Consider the following 27067-nt stretch of genomic DNA (forward strand, 5'->3'; position numbering starts at 1 on the left):
GTATATGAACATATGCTGATAGAACTAGAACACTAAGTCATTTTCAGTGCAGACAAGGGCCTCGTGAGGAGGAGCCGACTGGTGAGATCAGCTGTGGGAGGAGCATGCCATTGAAGTAGATCACCGATCGTTAAAATTTAGCTTTGATATAGTAACGCTGGTGCTTTTGTGTTTTAATGAAGGGCATGAAGTAATCCCTTGGAGGACTACGATCCAGCACATGTAAAATATTCTGTTTGTAACTTTGGCTGGCCACAGCTGGTGCAGGGAGTTAGGATTACAATGCTTCACTAATATTTTAAGTGAACAAGACAGGGGCTTGATACGAGGGTCTGTGAAGAAGCATTCCCAAGTAGAGGTACGCCTGTGCTTGATTATTGGTTGTGGCGTTAAGGAAGCCAGAGAACTTTTGGCAAATACAGTTTACTGGCATCCTGTGCTTGCTATTGAAATACTTCCCTGAAGAATGGAATGTGGGAGCTGTTTTCTGACAGGCCCACAGGCATTTAGGGCAGAAATTGAGTATACAGTGCAAAATTGAAATAAGAACCTTGGTAAACAGGATCATCTTCAGAAAGAATGTTTATCTTATTTTATTCTGGCAGGCTGTCATAAAACTGTTACTAAATGGACCAAGGATAGAGTTAAAACTGCAGTAAAATCTAGTGCTTTTCAGTGCTGTGACTCAGATTATCTTTGTGATCTCCAGGGTTAGCGTCATTACATCCTTATTGTGAAAAAAAGATCTGATAGGGACTGAGAAGGTTGTTACATTATTAGGGCTGAGTATTATGCCCCCTGTAATGAGCGTGCTTCTGGTCTATTGTGATACATACTGGTTAACCATTTATTTTTGTAGGTAAGCGACATTTGGTGTTAATGTGCAAAAAGACAACAAAATGTAAAATTATTGCCTGTTTTCTTACATCACGGTGAAGAGTAAGTTGATGAAGAAATGAAGTGTTCTTAAGATAAATGCACGACACTGAATTACAAAGGATGTTTTAAAGTTACAGAGCAGGAAGTGTGAGAGGTGTCATTACAGTAGTAACCACAGCAACAGTTACAGTTAGTTTAAGTTGTGAATAAATTTTGTGTGCATTTCTTTGAAAACTGAAGGGGCCTGGGTTTTTGTTGCTTTAGACTTCAAAGATTAAAGTTATAGGCTGTTTTTTCACTAATGTAGCAGGTTCTTGTTCAGTCATAGCATAAATCAAATACCTCATTAAAAGTAATAGTAAGAATTCTTCCCCTGTTGATCAGCTGAGAAGAGAAGAAATGTGAGGGAGAAGGAGGTAATGGAACTAAGTATTTTATTTCAAGAGTGTGTTCTTCATATGTGTAGGCAAGGGTCCAAGAAATGAGAGGCAGTAAAAGGATGGAAGCAGTGGCAAGTCTGCTGGATATTTTCAAAATACATGAAAGTAGGAAGAGAAGAAAGAGAGATGAGGAGGGAGTGCTGTGTAGTTGGGGCAGGAAAGACAGCTTTGTTGAATTCTTGAAATGTAGTTTGGTTTTACACCTAAACTTTATATTTTGTGGGGTTTTTTAGTGATAACACCCCTCTTCTCCACCAATATGCAGTGTAGGCAACTGTCTGTAGCCCAGAATACGCAGACTCGAGGGGTAAAACAGGAAGAGAAGCAGGTTCATAGCTACTATTTGGTTCACTGAAGATAACGACAGAATTGACATTGAGATACTTTTTGCTTCTCAATCGAGTTATGTGTTCTTGAAATTACAATTCTAGTTTTGTTACTCAATGAAAGTAAGGTGACATTATGAAAGAGGTAAGTCCTTGATTAAACAGTGGCTCTTACTGTGTGATTCTGACCTCAGTGTCAGTAGATGGTTTGCTTTTCAGCTATTGTAAGATAATACTAATCTTCAAACCTTGGGACAATAATCACATGCTTTTTTGACTTGTCTTGCCAGATACACAGGCTGAGGTGTGCCTTTTACCGTGTTGGAACTGAAGCGCTATGGAGCAGTACACAGCGAATAGTAACAGTTCCACAGAGCAGATCGTTGTGCAGGCTGGACAGATTCAGCAGCAGGTATGGAAAGTGGTAACGGGTGAGCTGGCACGGCCAGTGCTGAGTTACAAATCTTTTTGTACTTACCAGAGTTTCATAGAACCAGCAAGATGCTTCATGATACTGTCTGGATATGTGTTTACCTGACGTCTGTCACCTGATCAGTGGTCAGTGATCTGACTTGACTTGAAGTCCGAGTAAATATGGTTTTAAAAAAATACTTATTATAAAATTTAATTAACAAAATTGCAGGGATACAAGTTACCAAATTTCAGTGTCGTAGGGAGTTTGCAAACTGGTAGTGACATGAGGAAAGTAACAAATCCTCTCTGAAAATGGAGGAAACAGAATATTAATACAGTCCGTTGTCCACAAGGAACGATGTAGATTCCCACCAAAATTGAAATAGGTTTTGTTTAAGCCCATAGAGGCTTTCTCCTGCTTTCTCAAAAGAAGTATTTATTGAGATCCTTTGTTTTAAAACTACAGGTGGATCACAATGAACACACAGTACAGCCATTGCAACAAAATATGTAGCTTTGGATGAATTCATCCATTCCAGAACTAAGTTTCTAGTTCATGTTATAATGTGCAGATGAGTAGGGCTGGGTTTTTCTAAGGGCTTATAGATTTTTACTGTTGTTAAGCTTCACCCATTCAGATACAGTAATGCATTTTCAGATGAGCTGTGCTGGTGCTGAATTTTTTGTTGCAGCTTATGTTTGTTCTAGTTCAAGGCAAGAGGAGTTTCTTAGTTTGTCATGCAAATGAATGAGCCAGTGGATTATGTTTTCAGTGAGATATGCTTTGCTTTGTCATCAACCTATTTGAGTGTTTGATAGCAGGGACCAGCTTCTTCCATTGAATTTAGCTGAAGTTGACTTTTTCAGTCAGAACAAGATTGTACTTGAGGTTAAAAAATTACATATTACAAATTATCAAAAATACCTGCTTCCAGCAGATAACCAAAGATAGAGTTGGTTTTATTGACACTTCGTAGGTAAAAGGGAGGTAAAAAAATAGCTTGGCTTGTTTCATTTTTAGTACATGCTCTTAAAGCCTGTCTTGTATTTGACATGAAATGTTTTTCTATAATAATTTTTTTAAACAGGCCTGTTGTAGTACAGCTTTTAATAGAGAGATGTCCTTCATCTCCCAAATGCTAACAGTTAACACAGATTATTTTGGGACTCTTACTAAAGAGGCTAAAGATAGAAAAGGCTTTTAGATTTAACTGCTCTTGCAACCTCTCAAGATTGTCCTTCAAGGTCAGTGGTGGGAAGACATTGATGCAGGCGTGACATAGATGAAGCTTAGACTGTAGTCATGTGTGCTGCTGTTCTGTGCAGAAAGGAATTTATGGCCGTTATTGTAACTAACAAGTCTGACAAAAATCTGGAACGCCTTCACAGTGAGAAACCTGGGCAGTGAAAGGAAATATTAAGCAGAAAGGTAGCAGTCTAAAACACTGAAGCTGAGATTTTAAATTCTGCAAAATAATCTCTCATGTTCTTTGTAGGTGATTTTTGGGATATTGAAGCCTGTCAGTATCATATTCAGTTTTGTTGGTATTCCATTCTTAGGTTTGCTAAACGTATTCACATTCCTTATGTTCCAAGAGCAGTGTGTATGAATTTTAAATTCACCCTCTTCCAGCAAAGTGTCGTTGTCTCTTGTCAGAGCTGTGCATTTCCGTGTTTCAAGCTATTCCTGTTCCTATTCCCAGCAGCAGGGTGGTGTCACTGCTGTCCAGTTGCAGACTGAGGCCCAGGTGGCATCCGCCTCAGGCCAGCAAGTCCAGACCCTCCAGGTAGTGGTGATCTCTCTAATTGTGTTTGTGAGCACTGCATGACTCTCACCATTGCCACATATCTAATGCTGTGTTTTTTCTAGGGTTTGAAATAGGAACAGGAAAATATGTTAGCAGTAGCATCTCTGCTTTATGCTAGCTGTAGGGTTTTCCATGAAGAGCATGGGATTATAGCTTTTTATTGGATCTCAGGTGCATGCCAGAAACCCGGATGCATTCATGAATTCCTGTATGAATGCTGTAATTCTGAAAGTGAATAGTGGTTGAAAAGGAAAAAACAGCAAGACGAGGAAGTAACAGTCAAGAGGTATAACCCGAAGTTTTCTTGTAGTTTCAAGGAGATTATATTTCTGATATCCACTGTGAGTCGTCCTGTGTCTTCACTACACGAAGGGAAGACAGAGAGGTGGTGGATGACCCATGAGCTTGAAGAGTGAAACTTTTTCACCTGTGATTAAAAAGGGCACCTGGGGACAATATTGGCCTTTGTGGGATTGAGAGATCCAATTTCTTATTTACATGTAAACAACACAGGGAAACCCGGGAGAAGTATGGATCCTAAAAGTAAATACATCACAAATTGGAAAGAAATGCAAGGTTATTTCAAACCTGATTTGTTTCCATGTGAAGTATTTTCTGTCTTGCAAACTTCATTTCGTTATCTCACGAAGGAGGTTTTTAAAGGAGTTGATAAACCCTGGATAGCTGTAGCAGTTTAGTAGTGCATTGTTCACTCAGTATTTTGGTTTTGTTTGTTTTTTAATTCTTCAGAGGAGGAGAGTTCCAAGAGGCTAGAATGGTCTTGCCAGGTGTAAAGTTGAACACAGCATTTTTTATGTTCAGAGTTAAAATATGAAAAGCTGGCTGACTTGAATTGCTTGGGTCACTGTGGCCTCCTGGTCGTTGTCATGTGTGCCTCCCACCTCTTTTTTGTTTCTTGTTTTTTTGGCTTGCTGTAATACATTAACAAGAATCCTGGAATGTATAATTTTTCTTTCTGCTTATTGGATATTGTATTGCTGACTGTGCTTCTCTGTGGCTGACATGAGCATGCTTATCTCTCTCTCTCTGTGTTGTAATTCAAAACAAGTACTACCAATTTCTGTTAGGGACTGGTATGCAATAGTTACAAGGTTGAGGAACAGAACAGTGTTGCAAGGGTAGTAGGTGATCTGTAAAGTCACAATACTCTATGTAGGGCATTGATCACTGAGGTACAACTGTGGTTGTTTCCGCAGATAGGTTAGCATATAATTCACTGAGGTATTTGAACTATGCGAAGTAAAGCTTTTTTTAGGTAGTTCACTACGTGCTGAAAATCTGTACTGATATTTAGTCTGGTATTCTACAGTGGTTGAAGAGTAAGCATTTGCTATTGCATGTTCTTGAAATTTACGGGTAGAAAACCCAAGAACTTGGTACCTTTTTATCATGTTGTGTTGCTCTTGTTTCTAAACAACTCAGAGCATGGTAAAGAATGATTACCTAGTTCATAAGACTCATTTCACATTTAAGCCATGGAGGTATGGTATTTCCTAAGATATATTTTGGGGAGTTTGGGGACTTAGCAGGTAAGGGCATTTAAACAGAGAGGTTTTCCCCTTGCTTTTCTTTTCATTGGTCTTTTTCCTAGTGACCAGAGACATACCTGGTCCAAGAGTCCAGAGACTCCTATGCTGAATTTATAAATCCGCTGTAAGCCTTATTTGGCCAAGAAGCGGCTGCTGCTCGTTTTCTTTCACTCTTCCTTACTGAACTACATTTTGTGTTGTTATATTTATAATTTCACTTAATAACCATGAAAAGATTCTCTAAGAACGTCACATGCTATATATCAGTTAGGAAATGGAAATGTTGTAAGCATGTAGTTGGAGAGGGTTGAAGCTACCTCAGAATCTCTCTCTCAGAATAGCTTATTTAGAGCTTTTTCTCATTAGGAACCCCAATTAAAGATTAGTAATAGTGATGTGGATAATTAAGTTTCTTTTATTACACTTTGCTTTCGGGCTGTGCATGAAGATAGTTATTGTGTCTGGAAAATTTAGCCATGCTTTTCATGCTTTATTGCAATTAGACTTGCAAGTTCTGGTTAGACTGCAACAAAAAAAGATAATTTACTAAATCCAGTAGCACATCATGGAAAAAGTTTTAGAAACTAAAGGTATTTGATGCTGGTTATGAACCCGGGTTAGTGACTGTTGCTCAGGTTCTCTGGTCACGGCATTAAAATAGGTAAGCATTTAGCCTCATGTGGTAGCCACTTCAGTTTCTGGCTTCACGTCACCAGACTTTTTCATTGTTCTGTTTGTTTTTTCTCCTGTTTCCTAGGTCCAGGGTCAACCACTAATGGTACAAGTAAGCGGAGGTCAGCTGATCACATCAACTGGCCAGCCGATCATGGTGCAGGCTGTGCCTGGGGGTCAGGGCCAGACAATCATGCAAGTCCCGGTTTCTGGAACACAGGGACTGCAGCAGGTGAGATAACCCTAATTTTATTTAAGATAAATTGCAGAGAATGAACTTTGATGTTCTCACCTTGTCAGACAGTACCTTTGCCTCAGCACTCTTAAAATAAACTGGGCAAAGACGGTTGTTCTCCAGCTATGGATCTGGCAGTGAGCTGCGTGTTAAGAATGCAATGAAAATTCTTTGTATATTTGATTTTTGTATTTTATGGGATGGTGCAAACCTTTTAAATGAAGTCCATTAAAATACAGCTGGAGTTGGTTTGGGGGTTTTTGTTTCCTTTTTTTTTAATGATTTTTATTTTAACTGGCCCTTGCAGTATAGTTGGTGATCTAGTGCCTACTCAATTTATGGCTCAGAAAGAGGATATTTTTTTTTTCTTTTTAATTTAAGAAAGCTTCTTGAAAATAACTCTTGTGCTTGAGTTCATCTAACATGTGATGGCTGAAGGTGAATTTAAACATTCCTGTTGCACAGAAGAGAATACTGTAGAAGGTATAGAAGATGGATTTCATTAGAAGCAATTATTTTGAAATATTTGTCTAAAAGACAGTTTTTAAATTTAAACAGGTGCTCAAATTATGTTCCTCAAAAGCAAAAGGAAGAACTGTAACAGTGGCATAATGAAAGTGTTCTAGTGATTTGAGAATGGGATTTAGGAATCAAGTTCAGCACAGTCCAGGAAGGCACATGATGTCTTGGTGTTTTGAGAGGTTTATTTAGTGTTTATTTAAAATTTCTTTTGTTGAAAAACAATGTATTTTGTGTTAGGTTCTTTACAGTCTGGTTGTTGGAGGAAAATCCATAACTGGGTTTTTAAGCACAAGCTTCAAACCATATTCCAGTTCCTCTTTTCTAATCTAAGAAATGTTCCACAGTGGTGGAAGGACTTCTCTGCAAAGCTGAAGACAACTTTTATATATATCCAGGAGTACTTCTGTATGCTTGATAGTTAACACTATAGACATCTTAAATCTTAGTCCTCTTTTTTTCTTTCACCTGGGTATTACTATTCCTAGTTTCATGTGAATGATTTATTTCTTTTGACGGTTTTATCGTGTAAGCAGTGGAGAACTGCTAGGGCATAATGACACTAGCATGTTATGTTTCCTCTCTTCTATATGGTTGTGACTGCTGTGTCACAGGGAGGAATAAATAAAAACTCTTCATTTGAAAGTGGAAAAAGAGAAGAATCAGTGCTTTCTTTTACTTTGCAACAGTAAATCATCCTCAGAGATGATTTGGTAATGCTGAGGCCACGGAGGGAGAAATAAGAGGCATAGTTAATGTTCCTTTCTGACTCTTTCTTCCACAGATTCAGTTGGTCCAGCCAGGTCAGATTCAGATTCAAGGTGGGCAGGCTGTGCAGGTACAGGGGCAGCAGGGCCAGACCCAGCAGATCATTATACAGCAGCCACAGACTGCAGTTACTGCTGGCCAGACACAGGTAACTGCACCAGCATGAAAGGGTTTTCTTGAGAGAAATAGGAAGAGAAACTTGACAAATGACTTAAGGTGTGGTTAAGTAAAAAAAGGAAAAAAAAAAAAAGAGGAATTATTAATATTGAGGAGAACTTGAGAATAAATTTCATATTTTTGTAGTGTTTTCATACATAACTCTGGGGCAGAATAAATAGATTGCATGTTTTTATCCATTGTGTTTCTGTATTTTATTGGTTCATGGTTGTTTTTGTCTATTAGTTGAAATTTGAAAACATGAAGTACTGCTAATTCATACTTGCGCCATGTTGTGAAGTAGTCTAGTCATACCTGGGTTTTCCACTGATTCTTTTGTTTAGGACCAGAATTAAATTTCTGCACAGAATAGTTCTTCCTTTAACATATTCATAGTGAGACAGGAAACCTAGAACTTGTTTCTTTCAATATTAAGTACTACACTGTTAGAAAAAGTATGTTATATGTGCTTTAGGTATTTTATCTACAGTTCAATTGGTTTGTGCTCCATCCTATTTCTTGATGCTGGTAACAAAGCAAAAGAAATGGATGCCTGAAACACCTTAAGCACCATGTGTTAATTCAGGAATTGTAAAATTTGAAAAAAATGCAATTTGTAAAGTTACTGTGTTCTTTGTTTTGTTTAGACCCAGCAACAAATAGCAGTTCAAGGACAACAGGTAGCACAAGCAGCTGAAGGCCAGACCATAGTCTATCAGCCAGTTAATGCTGATGGAACCATTCTCCAACAAGGTATGAGCTTTGGTGTGAAAAGAGTCAGGACTTCTTAATATCTCTTTGATAGTTTTTTATTGCCTTGTAATAATCGTGAAAGAAAACATTGAGTTGCAGTGCTAGTAGTGCTATGAGTGCTGTGATACGAATTATTGGCATAGTGAATGGAAGAAGAGATGTTTATGTTATTATACAGGAAGTCAGCCTGTGGTTCTTTCCCCAGAAAAATAAAATATGGTTCTTTTCTTTGGCAAGGGCTATTGGAATAGAAACACTTAAGTTTGCTTTTACACCTTAGAATACATGATCTCTTATCTGACACTGGGATTACTGTGCAGATACAAATGCAAAAAATAGGAAGTATAAGGAGCAGGTAATAGAATTTAGTTAATAACTTGCAATGGTTTTCTAAATTTTTTTGCATGTTATGGAAGGATGAATGAGTAAAAAACAGAAGTGGGACTAATGGTGTTCCCTTCTTTTTGTGTGCGTGTTTTTGGTTTTTTTTTCTTTTGTATTTTATTTTCTTAAAGTTACAGTCCCTGTTACAGGCATGATCACCATTCCAGCAGCCAGTTTGGCTGGAGCGCAAATTGTCCAAACGGGAGCCAACACCAATACAACAAGCAGTGGGCAAGGGACTGTCACAGTGACGCTGCCAGTTGCTGGAAATGTTGTCAATTCAGGTGGAATGGTTATGGTATGTATTTAACTTTCCATTGATCTTTTTAAAGGTTGAGGTTTAAGATGTCTGTACACAAACTGTTGTCTGAGATTTGTGTCACTTCAATACAAACGGTTTTCTCAGTAGCTATGATTAGTTTGAAGTTTTAAACAATATAAGTTTTCAGTTTTAATGGCCTGTGTCCTATTGCAATCTACGTATTCTGTACTTTCTTTCTCCCACAGCAGATCATTGAGATCAGAAATCTAGAAACTGAAATTCAAAATAAGCTGTTAACTGATAAGTAGAAGTTTAAAAACATTTAATCAACTATTGCTTTTCTTGAGGATCCCTTAGTATTTGTTTTTCTGATTCATAAGAGGGCTTTTTCTGCCAATTCTTATTTCTTTGTAGTGTCATGCCTTTTAATGTGAATTTTATTGTTCGTCCCCACTAGATGTCAGCAGCTCTACAAGTAATATTTGCTTAAGAAATGCTCTGAAATGTATCATATAAATTAAGTAAGTGATAACAAAAAAGAAAGGGAAGCGATGGGCATGTCCTGTGTGCTTAATTGTACAAGAAGCAGTAACATGGTCGTAGAATTGTATATTGTATTGAAATTTTACCATTATCATTATCAGAAAAAAAAACAATCAGAACTGATATGTAATTGATTTGTTTAAATTTATTCTGCAGTTTGAGAACAAAACCCAAACACTTTCCATTTTAACTTTTTTTTTTTAATTACTTTTTTGCATTCACTTTGTTCTGAGCTGCAGGTACTAAAAACTAAATATTCTTCTCTGCACAGATGGTACCTGGAGCTGGATCAGTACCAGCTATCCAGAGAATACCTTTGCCTGGAGCAGAAATGCTGGAAGAAGAGCCCCTCTATGTAAATGCCAAGCAGTATCACCGAATCCTTAAGAGGAGGCAGGCACGTGCTAAGCTTGAAGCAGAGGGCAAAATTCCCAAAGAAAGAAGGGTGAGAATATAACTCAGATCTAATACAGGGTTGCTCTATGAGAAAGACACAGAAGACCACCTGTGCTGGAAAATGAGGACTGGAATCTTAGTGTTCTTCAATTTTTTTTTTTTTTAATTTTTTTTTTTTTTGTTCATACAATACTACATCACAGTAATTTTTTTAAGTCCCTTGGTGGCAGTCCTGCTTCCTTTGCATGTTTTTAATTGTTGAATATGTGTATGTAGCTGTATTGCAAATGGGCATTTACTGTAAACACTTTATCTTTGGGGAAGGGGGAAGGATGGGGACTGGGTAGGTTTTTCTGGTGGTCAGGAATTTCCCCTACTGAAACTACTGAACTAGAAATAGTAGGCTGGTCTCTCATTACTTCCTTCATATTGTTGCAGAAATACTTGCATGAATCTCGGCATCGTCATGCCATGGCCAGGAAGCGAGGAGAAGGTGGACGTTTCTTCTCACCAAAGGAAAAAGACAGCCCTCATATGCAGGTGAGTAGGGTTTTGTCTGTTCTTTGGACAACTGCCACTTTCAGTTCTTCAGAATACACTTCAGAGGTGTCTTTGTACTGTTTTGTTTGTTCTTCTTTGGGCTAGGCTGCTGACCTTTGTCCCTCTCTGTCTTTGAATTTATGTTTCAGGCATTGTAAAGAAACCTGTCTCACTTCTTGTAGAGAGCAAGTGTCTATTTGCCTCAAATAATTAAATTATAGTAATATTGATAGAAATGTATTCACTTTGTTTTACAAACAGAGAATGCTTGTATTTGTTGTCCTAAGAAATACAGTCTTTGCAGCCTTTCTGGTTGCATACCAGAAGTATTTTTTTAGGACGTGAGTTAAAGGTAGTAACACCTTACCTTATATCTGATGGAAAGTTAAAAAATGTGAATATCTGATTCTTAGCTGCACACTGATTTACATTAAAAATGCAAGACAGGTTTTCAAAGGAAGGGATACAATAGAGTAGAATTAGCAAATTCTGGTGTTGATTAGTGCTTTAAAGCACTCCTGTGGCTTTAGCGGAAGAATATTTCTTGTTCTGAAGTGGAATCCTTCCAAAATATTAGACTAGGTCTTCCCAATTACCAGAAACAGCACATTTCTAGAAACTATTAGGATTTATATATCCCATTCTCTTACACTGGCCTGTAAAACCCAGGAAAAATATGACGTGTTTAGAGACCCAGGGAGGGGGCAGGAGTATCTCCTCTTGATAGATAGAGTTGTGTGTGATTCTCTCTGCCGTTACGGAAAAGTGTTGAAGTTACAACATGATATGTATTTTGAATCTGTAGGATCCAACTCAGGCCAATGAAGAAGCAATGACACAGATGATCAGAGTGTCCTAACCACTGCTTAAAGAAAAAAAAATAACTGAATAGAATTCCCGTCCCTTCTGCAAGTCTGTCCTACCTTTCCAGTGTATCAAGCGAGTCTTTCAATGGGACAATCGCCATATCACAGCCTATCCTTTTCTACAGAACAAGCACCACGTTTTCAGTATGTGGTCAAGATTTTAACTGCAGCTGACTCGACAAATAGAAACTTAACGACTTTCTTGGTATGCTCTTCTGATCCAGCGCAGGGATTTCAGAGTCTGACTGCTCGTGCCATTTTTTTTTTCTTTTAAATATCTCTTGCATTAAGATTGGCCATGGGTGAGAGTGTGCCACTGACTCAGTGATCAGCAATAACTCTGGCATGCCGAAGCAGGGCCAGCAAAGACCTCTTGGAGTTACGGCCCTTCTGTTCAGAGACGTAATCCAGTTTATAGCAACCAGCACTGACGTGGCTACACACAGTACTTTGTTTTCCCAGCAGAGACTTGTTATTTACATCCACTCCTTACGGCTTTGGACTTTATTGTCAACTGAACTGTTCCCTGTTGTTGCATCTGCACTTCTGAAACTGGCAGAAACTGAAGGGGGTTCTTTTAAGTTCCACCGTGTAAAATACGTAAACAGCAAGCTCTTCTCTGGGAAAAGTTCAGCCATCCAGTCACAATGATAGAAATATTTCAAGATTATTACAGGACTTGATATATTGTGTATCCGTTCCAAGAAGTAAGAGGGGAGAGGGTGATGTGGGGATAAGGATTTAAACAGTAAAAGCAATCTCTTGATGTTTTTTGGTATGTTTATTGCCAGTGGTTGTTGCTTTGGAAGAAAACTGGATGCTAGTATAAAAAGGATTAAAACTTGTAAGTGAGTCTCTTCCAAAGGATTTCTTTTTTTAATCTTCCTTCTAACTTGCCAGTCCAGTGCATGGTTCCTCCAAAAGACATAAAATATGCAATCCCAGAGTGATAGCATTGACCATCTTTGTGACGGTGTTTCTTGATGTCTGTTCTAAATCAGTTCTACAGTTCTCTCATTCTACTCAGAGTGAGGGATTGTTTCATGACAGCAGAAGCATAGGGCAACTCAACTCAGCTCATCCTGATGTAACTGAAGGACTGTTAAACAAATGAAGGCAGATATTGATGAACTTTCAGGCTTTTTATAGACTATCCTCTTTAAATAATAAAAAAAAAGTGGCACTTAACGAAGGAGGAGTACTTACATTTTAAAAAAAGGATTTTTTCATGACCTATAGCTGGCTTCTGGCTGACTGTCTTGATAAAACAGATCTTTATCTTTAATTCCACTCATTACAGATTTTAAGCTTGCTCCATTCTTACCGATTTGAAATTTGGTGATGGAAGCTGTACTTCATAAGCATTTTAACAGGTGATACTTGCATCTTTGTATGCCTGTCTCCTCCCATCTTGAATGAGTTTTACAGGCTCTCTGTGTATCACCTACATGCTGTAGTCCCATCTCTTCCAATTTTTGTGTTCTGTAAAACAAAACTGCATCACGGCAGTTAAGCATGGGATTGGAAATATTGCCAGCCATTGTTACTGAGGGAGGTGATTATGAGCCTGAACAGGTAAAGTAGCAGAGGGTGGGGTGTTTTGGAGGAAGGCATCCAAGGATGTGAGAGAGTGGTTTAAATGCAGTGAACTCTGTTTTCAAGTGACAACAAAAGGAAATGAAACTTGAAAAATACAACGCATCTTATCTCCCTCCTATGTTTTTCCCATTTACTGAAAGCTTATGACTAAATGCAAAATGGAGGACAAATTAGCAAGTTGTAGAAGACTGGGAGGCTACAAAAAGACAGAGCCTTGAAAATTCTATTTGGATAAAAATACTAGGCCTAAGAGTATGAGAAGATGGGAAGGAATGCAAGAGGAGGGAAGAGAAATGTTAGATTCTACATTGCCAGCAGGCAATCTTGGAGGAAGACTATGCCTGTCTAGATACTAAGGATGACAATGTTTAGGTCAGCCATCTGTGGAGGTACGTAGCCAGTGAAAGAACAAAGAAGAAATGCGGATTTGGTATTTGTAGTTAGGCAGCTGGATTTTCTAAATGGAGTTCAGTTCATTTTTTTTTCCTGACTTTTTAGTTCCATGTTCTTACCCTTACCACAGCTGACATGGTGAACTGAAGCTGAGAAAGAAACTGTTCGACACACAGTGGCACCTGCAGCTATGGGAGGAGGTGGCCTCGTTCTTGACGTGCAAATAAATCTTCTTTCGATTTTGTCTTAAATTATATTAGTAATCTAACGCTCTGCTCACAAATCTTACATTAGGATTTTTTTCTAATGATTCAAAAGGTATTTGTTTACCTCCGTTGCATTGATGGCATCTTTGGTGCCTTTGGTTGCTTCTGCCTTAAAATACTTGGCCAATTAGAGCATGGTGCTTATTTTCTTCAGTTGGCAACTATGAAATCCTCACCTAGCATTTCTTGTGAGGTCACCCATTTCAGGAAATATGTAGCTCTCTTTTAGTGAAGGAATAACAAAAAATTTGCTTTAGTTGAATTTGCAGCATTATTGTAAATATTTTTTTAGATCATCTGTACATTTTGTCAGTGAAGTATTCATGTGCTGGAGGAATATTTCTGTGCTGGAGTAAGACAGCCTCTCCATAATGTTTCTGCTCTTCAACTGATGGCATATCTCTGGAGAACCCCCTCTGTGAGTTGGAAGTTAGGGAAGCAAGATTATTGCTCTGACATAGGTATTTTTTTTAATGAGTAATTATTTCTTTTCTTAAAGAACTTGTAAACTTCTTCAAAACAGCTAGAACTTTTTTCCCAATAAGCCCTTCATATATAGGTTCTCTGATCTGTTGTTGTAGAATGTGTATTAAGACCTATGGATTTGTGTTATATAGGAAGTCTTACCGTTAATACTTTAAATAGTGATGTGAAAGCCTGAGTGCTACTGTCATATTTTTCATTTGCTTTGGGTTATGTGTATTCACTTCTAAAAGTAGTGTTTGCTTGGTGAGATTGGAGTTATCGGTCAACACCATGCTACCAAAAAAGTCTGCTTTCTTTTCCTGGGTAAATTTGTTAAATTGGAGACATCATCAAGTTCAAACCTCTCTAGTAATTAAATGAGAATTCTTTGTGGATTGGCTACACTTGAGCAAAAACTCCACTTTGGGAGTGCATAAAAGAGTGCGTGAGGATAAAAGAAGAGGCTTGGGGAGAAGGAGAAACGTGGTCGATTGACCCAGAGAGCACTGGAGCAGCGAACCGATCAAAAACCAGTTTTATATGAGTGTAAAAAATGGGATGTGGAAAACGGTCCTCAAGTGATGCTAAATGGCTCTAAGGCCTTGCATGTTAAAAAGAGGGGGGAAAAAAGAAAATCTTTTCTTTGTGAAGGGGTGTGGGAGGGTACTGAGATTAATGTAATGTAAGGCAAAGTTTGTATATAGTTAAAAGTTTATAATTTTTTTTATATGATGCATTTTTTCAAGTGTATTTTGGTCTTTAATAGATGCAATTGTAAGTACTGTGTACACTATCCAGCTAATAAAAATTTATAAACCGAGAACAAGCTTTGGCTCAGTTTTTCAGACGTTCTGCTCTTTTCAGTCAAGTGGCAGCAGTGACAGAGAGTGGTGAGGAGGGAACGCTGAGGGCCGGCGGCGGTTTTAGCACTCACTGAGAAACGCTTAGGCGGCCAGCGAGCTTTCCCGCCCTCCGTGAAAGCAGGGGTCAGCTCTGCCTCCACCTTGGGGGATGGCTGGGTGTGCCTGCTGCACTTCTGCCCTGTGGGGAAGGACCCAGACATCTTGGTGTTCATCTTCCCCTCCATCCCCGTCCTGCCATCTCGCTGCCTGAGGGGACTGCTCTGCCTGCCCTTGGGACCTGGCTGCTGGTGAGTGGTGGAAGCTGATTGGCTGAGGGAAGCGGGAGGTGTCTGAGCATGGGTGTTCATTGGATGGGTGGTGTTCTGGGACACTTCTGATTGGCTGGTGAAGAGGGCCTCCATCTTGCCCTGCTGCACTTCCTCACAGGCTGAGGGAGTGCCTCAAGATGGCGGCTGTAGGGTGGTTTGCATGCAGGAGCTGGATTGTTTGAGGAAGGGCTGCAGGAAGGTGGAAGGAGGCCTTGCCTCTCAGCTCTGAGCCCAGGGAAACGGCTGTGACCCTCTTGGAGCTGGGAAATGGCCTCACTGAGCTGGGGGAGGGAAGGAGGGCTGCTTCGAGCTGGCCAGTTGCTCTTGTGTGTCCTTTGAGTGTGGGGAAAATGTTCGGTGAGTCTGGGCTGGGAGGAAAGAGGATGCATGGCAATTATTGTTTGAAAGAAAAATTAGCATTCTAATCATTAAGGGAAATATGCCTAGTAGTCACACTATGTCCCTTCCATAGCTAGTCAGCTCCTGGGTATCTGTTGGCATAATGCTTAGCATGCCTTGGTGACATTTCAGTCTCTTTGCATGCTTGCTGCAGGATTCATTGCATTGAATAATTATCCTTGAAAGGCCATGCAGAAGAATCCAATGATTATATAGAAGCTGCCCTGGAGCACAGGGAGTGTCCTATGGGTGCAGCGATGGAATCTGTATAGGGTTGCGTAAGTGTAAGAGATGACAATCCAACTTCACGTTACCCAGATGCTCTTCTTTCTAAGACACTTATTCCTTTATATTCTTGGTTACCTTCCAGGAAGGCAGTTTATTCTTGTCCCCAAATTCCCAAGTATCATGTCATTATCTTTTTTGGCCAAATATGACTGAACGGACACCCTTAGAAAGAGCTTATTTCTTGTGTTTCGGCACAAAAGAAAGTTTTCCTCTTAAGAGGATTGGGCAGGCTTTGAAAGGTTTAAGAGATAGTTTCCATGTCTGCCTGCTAATCCCTCTCAGGCATGCTGTTTCTTCCACGCCTGCTGCTCAGGATCTCTCAGCAGTATTGTATCTTAAACATTCACTACGATAACGTAAATACTTTTATCAAGGCTGAGGTCTCCCACACTGTTAGGTAATCCTTGTGTGGTATCAAGTAGTTGTATGTTACAGTATTATTGAAACAGTTCCTGTGTATGGTTACAGTTTGCAAAGCTCTTTGAGTTAAAAGCAACCATATAAAAAAGCAAAACATTATATTCTGCCGATTCTTTTTTTCTGTGTTCTTGGGATAGGCGCTCTTTTAGAAGGGATACCCTCAACTTCACGGGTGTTTGTAGCTATACGCTATGTTCTTGAAAGAACAGTAGTCACTGCTGCAGTTCTGGGGGCCTGGTTTTGCCCTCACTGGCGCAAAAGCAGAGGTTGAAAGCACCCATGAATATCACTAGCTGGCAACAAACAGAACAAAAAAGGGAAGTTTTACCCCAAACACTGTTGTGTTTCTTTCTCCTGCAGTGGATGCCTTAATGGTGTTTTCCAAGTGAGCCAGCCATGAGTGACATCTTTACACTATCCATAAAACAGCTTGGAAATACTGGATGAGTTTGTATTTAGCTACGCTGAAGTGGTCCCAGAGCTCCAACAGAAAATTGGTGTGTACTTTTAATGTCAGTTATAATGGAGCATAACCGTACTGCCTATGTTAACTGTCTCAATTAGGGGGTATATGGTGTCCCCATAGGTGAGATAGAAGTTCCTCCAGCAGGCAGTTCAGAGCATCCAGTTAGGTCCTGCTGTTTGGAAATATCTTCTGAAGAAATATCGTCTTTTCCCTCTGCTGAATGTACAGGATCTGGCCTCCTAACTCAGGCACTGTTATGTGCTGCAAAGCCCCCAGAGGCTGGCAGTCAGGCAGTCAGAGTGGGTCCTGAAGAAAGCTGGCCTGGTTTTCTGTCATTGCATTGCTGGCAGCTCTGCAATCATGATGAAATGCAGAAATGCTGGAAGTGTGATTGTTGGCAAATAGAGCAGAATAAATCTTCAAGGACCTCACAGCTGAAGATTCGTGAATGCAGAAGAGCATGAAGGGCAGTGGCCCAAGGGAGTAAGCAGGCATTATAGGCCTGGAGGGAATGCCCTCAGCACATAATAGGTTATCTGATTACAAAGCCACTGGGATATTGATTTTTACAGCTTTTTGCTTTATTCTTAATTTGAAATTCTTTTCAGTTCCCTAACAAGAACAGGAGCAGACTAATTTAAAGCAATCCCTCACTTTGGAGAGAAGTTCCTCTATCTGCTAATCTTGGGCTAGTCATGGTTGCCAGGATCTTGTCCTTTATTACTTAGTTTTCCTTTCTGGTAATCAATATTTTGCAATTGCTGGGCTTGGGAGAGAAGTAAGGCAGGAAGTTGAGAACAATTGAACAGGTATTCTAAAGTGAACAGAATGAATAAAATTTTGTACTACTAATGTGAATAGGGTTGGTAAGTGCTGGGTTTTTTCTTTCTTTAGGCTCTTCATGCAACGACACTTTGCTGATTCTTTGTACTTGGAGGAGTTAAAGGCAATCATTTGTTCCAAAAACGTTCTCACGTTTCAGTTACTTCCAGAGAAAGAGGAAAGGTATGAATGAGCCAGCTTCATTTTGTCTAGCAGGAAACTCCTTGAGTTTTGCACTCAAGCAGTATATCCAAAATTCAGTTTACTTTCCCATTTTGCTTTCTGTGGGGTTTTCAAGACATAGACCAGAACTGTATGTTTACACAGTGGCTAATAAAACATCGTCCTTTTCACCTCTGCCTTCTGATCAAATCTCCATGGCTTCTTAAGCATATGGCAAATTTTGCCCAATTTGCAAAACTGCTACAGGAAAGCACTTAGATGGCATAGTACTATGATGACTGTAGCAGAATCTCTGGAGTATAATTTATAATTTATTATACGATTGTTATGCTCTTACAGTACACTTAGGGCAAGAGCTCTTTGCATTGAACAGGAGGTAACAGAGGAAGGTCCCCAGCCATTAGTCATATGGATATTCATTTACTCCCTATTAGAGATGAAAATGGTCCTCTTAGTGTTTACTGCTTTTGAAGTAAGATAAAGAAGAAACAAATAACTATTTCAGCATAGGTTGCAGAGAGTGTTTAGATTTGGAATGAGTTTTAACTAGACATCCTGTAGAAGGACAGAGGAGATGTCTGGAGGCACTGGAATGGAATGTATTGACTAACAGCCTCAGTCTTAGACAAAAACTCCTGTCTTCTCACATCCTGTCAGCTGTGCCCTGCCCATCTGATACGTCCGGTTCCTAGAATGCTGCAACTTTATTTTTGCTACCATCAAATGAAAGATAAGCTGGGAGGACGTGTGAGACATTAGCCAGATACATGTCTACACCGCTATTCAACAGCCAATACAGAACTAGGTCACTAACTAGTTGTCCCTGTCAGGCTTATCTGAAGACATGGCCAGGTTTGTAATGTCCCAGATGTCCAGAGGCTGCTCGTACGTAAGTGAGACCATTCCTGAATGTGGTTCCACAGCTAAGCATAACAGAAGTAGATTGGATGGGCTGCTGATGCTTTCCAAACTGAACTACCAAACATGCCAATCTAAACTGGGTCTTAGGATGATTCTTCCTTCATTGTAGGCAGTTCAGGTTACTAGCAAATCTCCATTATTTGCACAGAAGGAAAATACCTGTAAGATGTTACAAATTTAGAAAGATCTGAGAATATTTCTCGTGTCTTTATTTTAAATCAGCCAGTTACATATTTACACTTTGTGACAGAGGACTGATGCCATCCATAGAGATAAACTGACCCTAGAAACACCCTCAAATTCATCATATGATAGTAGATAATCTTCAGCTTTGTAGGCAGAAAGAAGTGTATACCAGTAAGCCTCTAAGCCTCTCTATTAAGTTAGTTATTTAACTTCTATTACTTTAGAATCTGAGGCCCCCAGAACTTTCACTGTATATGCCATTGCACCCAGATGAGGAATTCGGGCATACAAAGTTTTAGGTGCTTTCAAAGAGTCAAACAGGCTAAATAAGGGGTGGAATTTGTATATTGAAGCCTATTATGTTAACCATTCGTCTTTCCTGTTGTGTATCATCTCAGACCTTAATGGTATGGTTCCTACACTAACACTTTTGACATCTCAAAAATGACCCAAAGCACAAAGGTGTCATTAATTCTTTCCAGAGTTGGTCAATGCAGTGATGACCAAAGAAAAAAAGGAAATAGCAATATGCAAGACCAGAAAATGGGAAGTTGGGACAGGAAGTGAAGAACGCAATCTTGTGAGCCTGTTTAGGAAGCCAGAAGTTGATTTCTTTAGCTATTATTATGGTTTTTTCTAGCTTTGTTTTCAGAGAATTTGCAATAGAGGGACAAAATAAGCTCAGCTATAATGGCAAAAAGCCTGCTATCATGTAGCCACATCAGACCAGTCAACAGAATTTCCTTCTTCTCTCCCCCTTCTCTCTCTCCCCCCACCCCCTCAGAATTGTACAAGCACGCACAGGCAGAGTGGAGTTTATATGATTCATGGACGTCTTCTCTGCCTTTTCACATTCTTTTCCTCCCATGCCACCCAGTACCTATGTTGGAGTCTTCTTGCAATCTTAATACCAAAAAATTAAAGCCATTTTGTATCATATTCAGCATCGTCAGGCCCAACTCACAGAATTAAGATGAAAATCTCAGTCAGATTAATTTTATTATCCATAATCCCTAATGGATATTTGCACATATCACCATGATAACAGGATTCAGTAGTTTGATCAAAATATGTGTAATTTATAATAAAGTCAAGCCAGCGTGGGTGTGGCATTAATAAACAACAAGCACCAAAGGCAAGGAAATACAAAGTTATTTCTTTGTAAAAATAACTAACTAACTAACTTTGGGTGTAAATTCTGCACCCATGTGTTCAAGCTGAAGACATTTTATACTATAACATAGGCAAATATTTTTCAACAAGATCCTTGTTTACTAAAACATATCAAGTGCTTTACTTGTCTCTCAGAAGTCTGTGAAACAACTCATATGTTTAAAATAAAGCAGATTCTTTACCACTTTGCTGACTTGGATCTTTGGGTAATAATTCACATTTTATATATAAGTATTTAAGTGAGCTGTTGAAGTTGAAAGCCTAAAAGGAAGCATTGTGTCCCCATATCTCACAGCCCTTTGTTGACTGTGGCACTGTATCAGTTGCTACCAGAGAGAACCAGTTTCCTGTATTTGAGTTTATAGTTGCCTGGCATTTAAAAACAGACCAATTTGGAAAAAGCAAATATACCATAGCCTTCCACTAGATTTGCTTACCAATAGCTGAATTGTGATGCTGTACTATTAGAAAAGTGCAGTTACTTTTTCAGGGAAGGTTTGTGCATCCATGTGCCTCGTCCTTTCAGTTGCTTTGTGCCTCGCACGCCATGTGTATCCAGCTTCAGCCACTGGTTACAAATGGATTGTTTCTAAGTGCAGTTCAGCAAAATCCTGCGAATAAGCCCAAGGCTTTGTGCTGCTTTGTTTAGGTGTACCTGTTTTTTCAGTTCCAGAATGTGGAGTTGTGGCTCTGAAGATAACAGTAGCATATTCCACAGACCCTGAGGAAACTGAATTGCCTGGTGGTTCTTGAGCATGGAAGAAAACTTCTGGTGAAGGCTGTATGTTGACATATATAACATCTTCAGGCTTCGTCTGAGGTTGGTGCCTTATGACAGCATATATTGTATGATCATTCAGTTCACCATCTGGCATTCTACTTGCTTTGTTTCTTCCGTCCTTCTGAGAAACCACGAAGAATGAGAAGTTAAAAAGAAACTCAGCATTTCTTGCTTCTGAATATTAGTCTTAGTTCATCTACAACCACAAATATTTTCTCCTCGTATCATGAAACTGGGGAAGAGGGGAGGGGATGCACGGGAAAAAAGAATGTGTGCTCAGTTACACAAAACTCTACTTCCTCAGATTTAAGGGACTAGGTAGAAAGGTGCAGCAACACCTTTAGTTAACACACTAAATATTTAGGGCGCAACTAGCAAAGTTTTCCTTTGATGAGAAACTTTGGTGATGTTACTGAAGATTCAAGGCCAATTAATTATCAAAATCATGTATTTGTTATTACATTTATTTTTCTGAGTACTATAAACAAAAACATGCAGAAGGGCTACGACTTACTCAAACCGAGTTAGGTTGTGTCTGCTTTGCAACAAGATGTCAGACAATCAACAAATATAGACAGCTAGCTTTAGCGTGCTAGCTTGAGTGAATGCTACGCATCCACTGTAAGATGCATGGTACTGCGTGCTTTATAGCCCCTGCGAGTGTTGAACACAGAGCCAGTGTCTCTGCATGACAGAGATCAAACAAAGCACCGGGAGTGTGGGATTGCCGATGATGTCTTACCTGCAGTGCTGCTTGGCTTAAAGAAGGATGTCTGCCAAAGTCCATCCCTTCTCCTGCCATGAAGGACAGAATCTCCTTTGAGTGTAAAACCACACCTTTACCTTTTCATTTTAAAAATCACTACCCCCACTATCCCTTCCCTGCGATTTAACTCACGTCTTGCATTTCACTCTCAGCTCAGTTTCATTGCCTCCCTGGACAATGATTGCTTTGAATAGATCTTCCTTACATTCAGGGTGGTGGGATGACAAGCTGTAGGGGCAGAAAAACTAGACAAGAAGATTAGGAAGCTTTACCTGCCCTTTTCTTTCTGATGTAAGTGGTGACAAGGAGTATAACAGTAGCAATCAGAGCGGTTGTAGGCAGGAAGGAACTCAGCACCATGAGAGCATAGAAAGTCCTGCAGGGAAAAGTATGATATCTCCATTACTATTTACAGCACCAGAGGTGACTAGGTTAATTTGGGAGGGGATTTTGTGTGTTTGAAAATGGATTATGGTTCCAGGATAAAGATTCAGCATGCAAATATTACCCCTGCTGTCTCTAAACAAGCATGGTTCCATGAGGTCAGTACTGATCTACAGCCACAGAGGATCCATCCCAGCTGTATTTTCATTGGCACTTAGCAAGCCTGGGGAATAATCAGGAGCTTGAATTCTCTTCCTGCAGTCATTTGCAGTGCTACCAGAGTTCAAAGGCATCCCTCATCAGGATGCAGTAGCCCTTCTCATGGTCTGTCTTTGATCAGGATCATTAATAGGGTCATCTTTGATCAGGCCTGATAATAACTCTCATCTGACATGCTATGTTGTTCAGCTGGGATTGATCTTAGGCTGGTCTGCTTGTACAAAAGGCAGAGTCATTGTAGCATTACATGGGCCGTATAGTTGTCCCTTTTTAACCAAGTAGAAAGGATGAACACAGTCAAACTGAGCATCTTCAGTAAAGCCTCAACTAGTGCTCCTGAAACTCATAGGAACCTCCTACAGCTTTTCATGGGACTTGGGGAGGTTGGACCAAACTCTATAGGGGAGAAGGGGAAGCATGTCTTCTGTGTATGTGTGTGCGTGCACATACTTCAGTTGTTTGTCACACCACTCCTCAAATCCTGCAGTCCATCCAGAATGCTATTCTTAGAGTCTGGGAGTCTTCGTTTTTTACCTTTGATCCTTATTGCTGTCATCTGTGGGATTGGCAACATCCCCCTTCTTAGTGGGAAATGAAATGGTGTCTAAATCTGCATCCCGATTCCAATTTTCCCCTTGAAAAAAAAACAAGAGCAGGTGATTTTCCCACATCAATCCATCCCTGGTGACTTTTTCTCATGCTAAAAAATGCTGCTTTGCAGGTTTGTGGAATGGTCCGGAGTTACTGCTTGCTTGTTAGCTATGAAATTGTGAAGTTGCACAAGAATATTCATCCTGTGCTATTTACCAGTAAAGGAAGATTTATTAATGCAGCTGAATCACTGGAATGGGATCAACCAGTTCCTCAGGAAAGATCTGGGAGTTTTGTTTAGGTTGTTGGATAGTACCTGTTATCCACGTATCTAAATGAAAACAAAAAGTGTAGGCCCAGCCAGAGAGCTAGTAGTAAGTAGACTGGACATTAGGAAAAATTTCTTTACTGAAAGAGTGGTCAGGCCTTGGATCAGGCTGCCCGGGGAAGTGGTTGAGTCACCATCCCTGGAAGTATTTAAAAGACGTGTAGATGGGCGCTTAGGGACATGGTTTAGTGGGCATGGTGGTGTTGGGTTGACGGTTGGACTCGGTGATCTTAGAGGTCTTTTCCAACCTTAATGATTCTATGATTCTATGATTCTAAGTAGCTAGTAGGACAAGAACAGACATACTGTGATTCCAGTCTTCTTCCCTTTGGGTTGTGGTCCTCTGGTGTTTTATCATGCTTGCAAAATATTTGATAGTTGATTGCATGATGCCTTGGAAAACCTACTTATTCAATGATTATATAATGTGCGGAGGGACAAAGGAGGTTTGGTTTCTGCTTTCCTTACAAGTTTGGGTCCTGTGACAGATCAAAGGGAAAGGACAGCTCCTGCAGGAGACAAGTTTTGTAGAAGGTATAGGTCAGCCATGAAAATTCATGCAGTTTTCGAGAACGATATGAAAACTGAATTGCTTATTTGGGCACTTGAATCTGTTAGAAAGGAAGCATCTCAGAAAAAAGATGCGTCATGTGATTCCCATACACATTTTTCAGTCACATCAGAAAAATCAAAGAATAGCTTCCACTAAGTATCTTCTGGTTTTCTGCCTCCCGTGCTGGCTAAAAGCAGAAAAGGAAGAAGTAAAGTGTTAAAACAAATACAGAGGTTTACTAATGAGCAGTGGCTCATTAGATGAACTCGGGTAGAAATTCAAGCAAAGATTCAGATTGCTTGGAGTCTGTTTCATCTGCTGATGTAAATGTAAAATTTCATTAGTCAATGAAGCCAAGCCAGACTCCTCCCACCAGTTAGCTGCAATTTGTTTATACCATTAGTATATATCAAAAATCTGTTTTAAAAAAAGAAATTCAGGAATTATCTGTGTCTCAGGAAATTTCCAGGCTCAGAAGAGAGCTCTTTAACATTGACCTGTAATTTTTCTTGTCAAGTGGTAAAAAATTGCTGACTTTTAGAAGATCATTAATGCTTTGATTAACTCACCCAAAACTTCCAGCATGATCCTATTCCGTAGTTTGTTTCTCCCCTGGAAATGGCTCTCAAGATGATATTCTCCTGAGTCATTAAGTCGCAGCTTTTTCAGCCACACTCTAATCATTTTCCATGAGCAGTCATTCATCATTTCAGTCCTTCCTACTTTAACAATACTTTGATCAGAGTTACCTCTGATAATAGGTTGACATCTAATTCGGGACACCATTTTGCACCAAAGAAAATGTTGAAGTTTCCTGATTTGGCTATCACAGACTAGGAGCAATGGAGGGACAGGGAGTTCCTTTTTTTCGCAAATAGCCTTACAGATTCTAAAGCAAATAGTGGTGATTCATTAGAGGGAGAAAAGACAGGAAAAAACAATCCCCATAGCAGTGTACATCTTGCCCAACAAAGGAGCAGAGCTAACATCAGCACAAAGAGAACAGCTCAAAGGAAATAACCAGCCCCAGTCTGAGGATGGTGGTCACTGGAGATGAGGTTGGGGTGACAAATGGGAAATTTGGATTACTGCTGCCCTTTCTGAACTGTAACAGGTTCCAGGGCTGTTATTGCTGTCAAATTCCCCAGGTGCTGGGACATGGAGCCACCTCAGCATATTTCTTATGCCTCGTACATGTGTTCAAGTTTAAGATGGTGTTGCTCCATCTCACGAGTCTTCTATGTGAGTTACCAAAGCTTTTCTGTGACTGTAAAACACTTCTAACAGAATGGAAAATTTAGTGCAAAAGCAAGTATTGGTTTTTTTAGTTTTCATCAACTTACTTGAAATATTTCTGTCCCAGACCCATTTATTTTTGATTAATACAATCCTACAAAATTGTATTCATGGTTTTTATGGTAATCCATAAAATATTGATTATTTTCTTTTTTTTTCCTTTGAAACTTTTTTATTTCATACGGCAAAAATAATTTCCTGGCCACTTCTGCCTCTAGATACATATAGGTACATATTGTGGTTCTATATTGAGCTATATAATAGGGTTTTACCCTGTCCTTGATAACCTGTAGTGGATCTCTGTGTCTAGATACACCGTGTTTTGCTGTGAAACAAAAATGGAAATGACACATCATTCTCGATTTATTTTGGCTGTCTCCCACCCAGTGCACTGTTGACCTCATAGCTCACCCTCGAGTGAAACCACCATCTGTATTCTTTGCAGCAGAATATTCTTCAGATCACCCCACACTGATATGTGCCAGAATTCTCTCTTCGAAGTGCTGTCATGATCACAGAAAACCAGCAACGTCCTAAGTCTATCAGGTCAACTGAATGATGCAGTGCATGGTTAAGGTTAATCCTTTCTTTTAAAGGGGAACTCAAGGCTAAGACTAGACAAGATTTTTCTGACAGCTCCTTGCACCAAAATTTCTTCTCATGTAAATTCTTGTGCACATCATATGAGCAGTTAGCTCTGAAGGACTCTCCCTCTGTATGCAGAAACACTTGCTGTCCTCTCCTGCCATGCATGATCCTTCCAAAGAAAGAAGAAAATAATGCTACAACTAGTCACAGTTTACTATGCCAGTTTTTCTTACATTAAACCACTGGAACTCTCACGCTGGGCCTCTGGAGAAGAGTGATTTAACTCTGCAGGTTTGCCTAAATAAACATCTATGCTTAGCCTTAGTGCCACTACCCTTTTTCCATTGTTATTCCTATTGTTCCTCTCTGTGAACTCAGTGGTTTTTTCCAGTAAGAAAGCAAACAGCAGCTAGCCTGTCTATGACACCGCTCACAATACCTGATCCATGACGTGTCGGGAGAGAGCAACAAACAGACTTTCCTCCCCATATGCTAGGTGATTTCAGGCTGAGAACTTCGCAATAGTGGGAGAGAAAGGTCACAGAAGGGCAAAGATTGCCAGATGTCCCACCATGAAGTTCAGTTTCTAGACAAAATACAGAACTACTATAAACAAAAATGAGAACCCAAAAGCTTGTATAATTAAAATTAGCAAATTTCAGGCTGAACGTTTCCTCCCCTCATTGACTTCTGGGAACTTCATTCTGTGCCTGGCTACAGATGGCCCGAATAAAAAGTGCTCAAGCAAATAACAGTGTGCAATGCATGCAACAGCACAGAGAGCATCCTGTTCCTAGGAGAAATGAAGAGTCTCTGAGCCTTACCTGGGAGTGCCAGCAAGAGCAGCAGGGCTGGAAAACTCCCCATCCTGAAGTAGAAAGTGGTTTAGGGCATAGAGGAAAAAAATGTATCCCAGAGCTTCTTTATCACTGAGAAATTCTCTGTTGCAGGGGAAGCTAACTTGCTCTGTCACTTGCAGTCGTCTGCTGCCTAGAGTGATGATGCCAGTTTGGAATTGCTGAGAATATCTTTTAACCACAATCTTAATATTACTTCTTGGGTGGGAAGGCTGCATAATGTTTACTGGCTGCTTTCTCGCTTTAAATACATTGTTGTCTAGATAGCCATATTTAGCAATCAGGCTGTGTGGCTGGAAAAGAAATAGGCATTTTTGGTCTCTAGTGCTACCTTGATATATTACAGAGCAGCTTTCTGTTGGATGTGTTCATCCTTACTGCTGCTTTGCACTTACATGCAAGTTTTATATCCCTCATTCCCAAAGCCCTTGTGTAGTGGTG

At 39.8% G+C, this 27067-nt stretch overlaps 1 protein-coding gene and 1 pseudogene across 17 annotated transcripts in view; one reads left to right on the forward strand and one right to left on the reverse strand.

The window, feature by feature from the left end:
* The window catches only part of NFYA (nuclear transcription factor Y subunit alpha), a 91759-nt gene that overhangs the window by 1430 nt on the left and 63262 nt on the right, over positions 1-27067 (forward strand). Inside the window, exons 2-13 of one of the 17 annotated variants that reach the window (XR_012677328.1) lie at positions 1936-2057; positions 3763-3849; positions 6175-6321; positions 7628-7759; positions 8415-8520; positions 9036-9202; positions 9981-10154; positions 10544-10645; positions 15099-15384; positions 16873-17009; positions 17873-17983; positions 20931-21083. Coding sequence is in view for 16 of the 17 variants with exons in the window: in XM_075174122.1 (XP_075030223.1) it covers positions 1983-2057; positions 3763-3849; positions 6175-6321; positions 7628-7759; positions 8415-8520; positions 9036-9202; positions 9981-10154; positions 10544-10645; positions 11451-11504 (1044 nt within the window). In the remaining variant the exon portion in view is untranslated. Of the gene's footprint in view, positions 1-1935; positions 2058-3762; positions 3850-6174; positions 6322-7627; positions 7760-8414; positions 8521-9035; positions 9203-9980; positions 10155-10543; positions 10646-11450; positions 15043-15098; positions 15385-16872; positions 17010-17872; positions 17984-20930; positions 21084-27067 lie in introns of those variants that run through there. The other 16 variants (XM_075174122.1, XM_075174127.1, XM_075174124.1 and 13 more) reach the window with 16 other exon arrangements.
* Positions 19074-26908, reverse strand: LOC142093201 (uncharacterized; annotated as a pseudogene).

This window comes from Calonectris borealis, chromosome 26 (assembly GCF_964195595.1).
Source record: "Calonectris borealis chromosome 26, bCalBor7.hap1.2, whole genome shotgun sequence".
In the NCBI taxonomy this organism is placed as follows: Eukaryota; Metazoa; Chordata; class Aves; order Procellariiformes; family Procellariidae; genus Calonectris; species Calonectris borealis.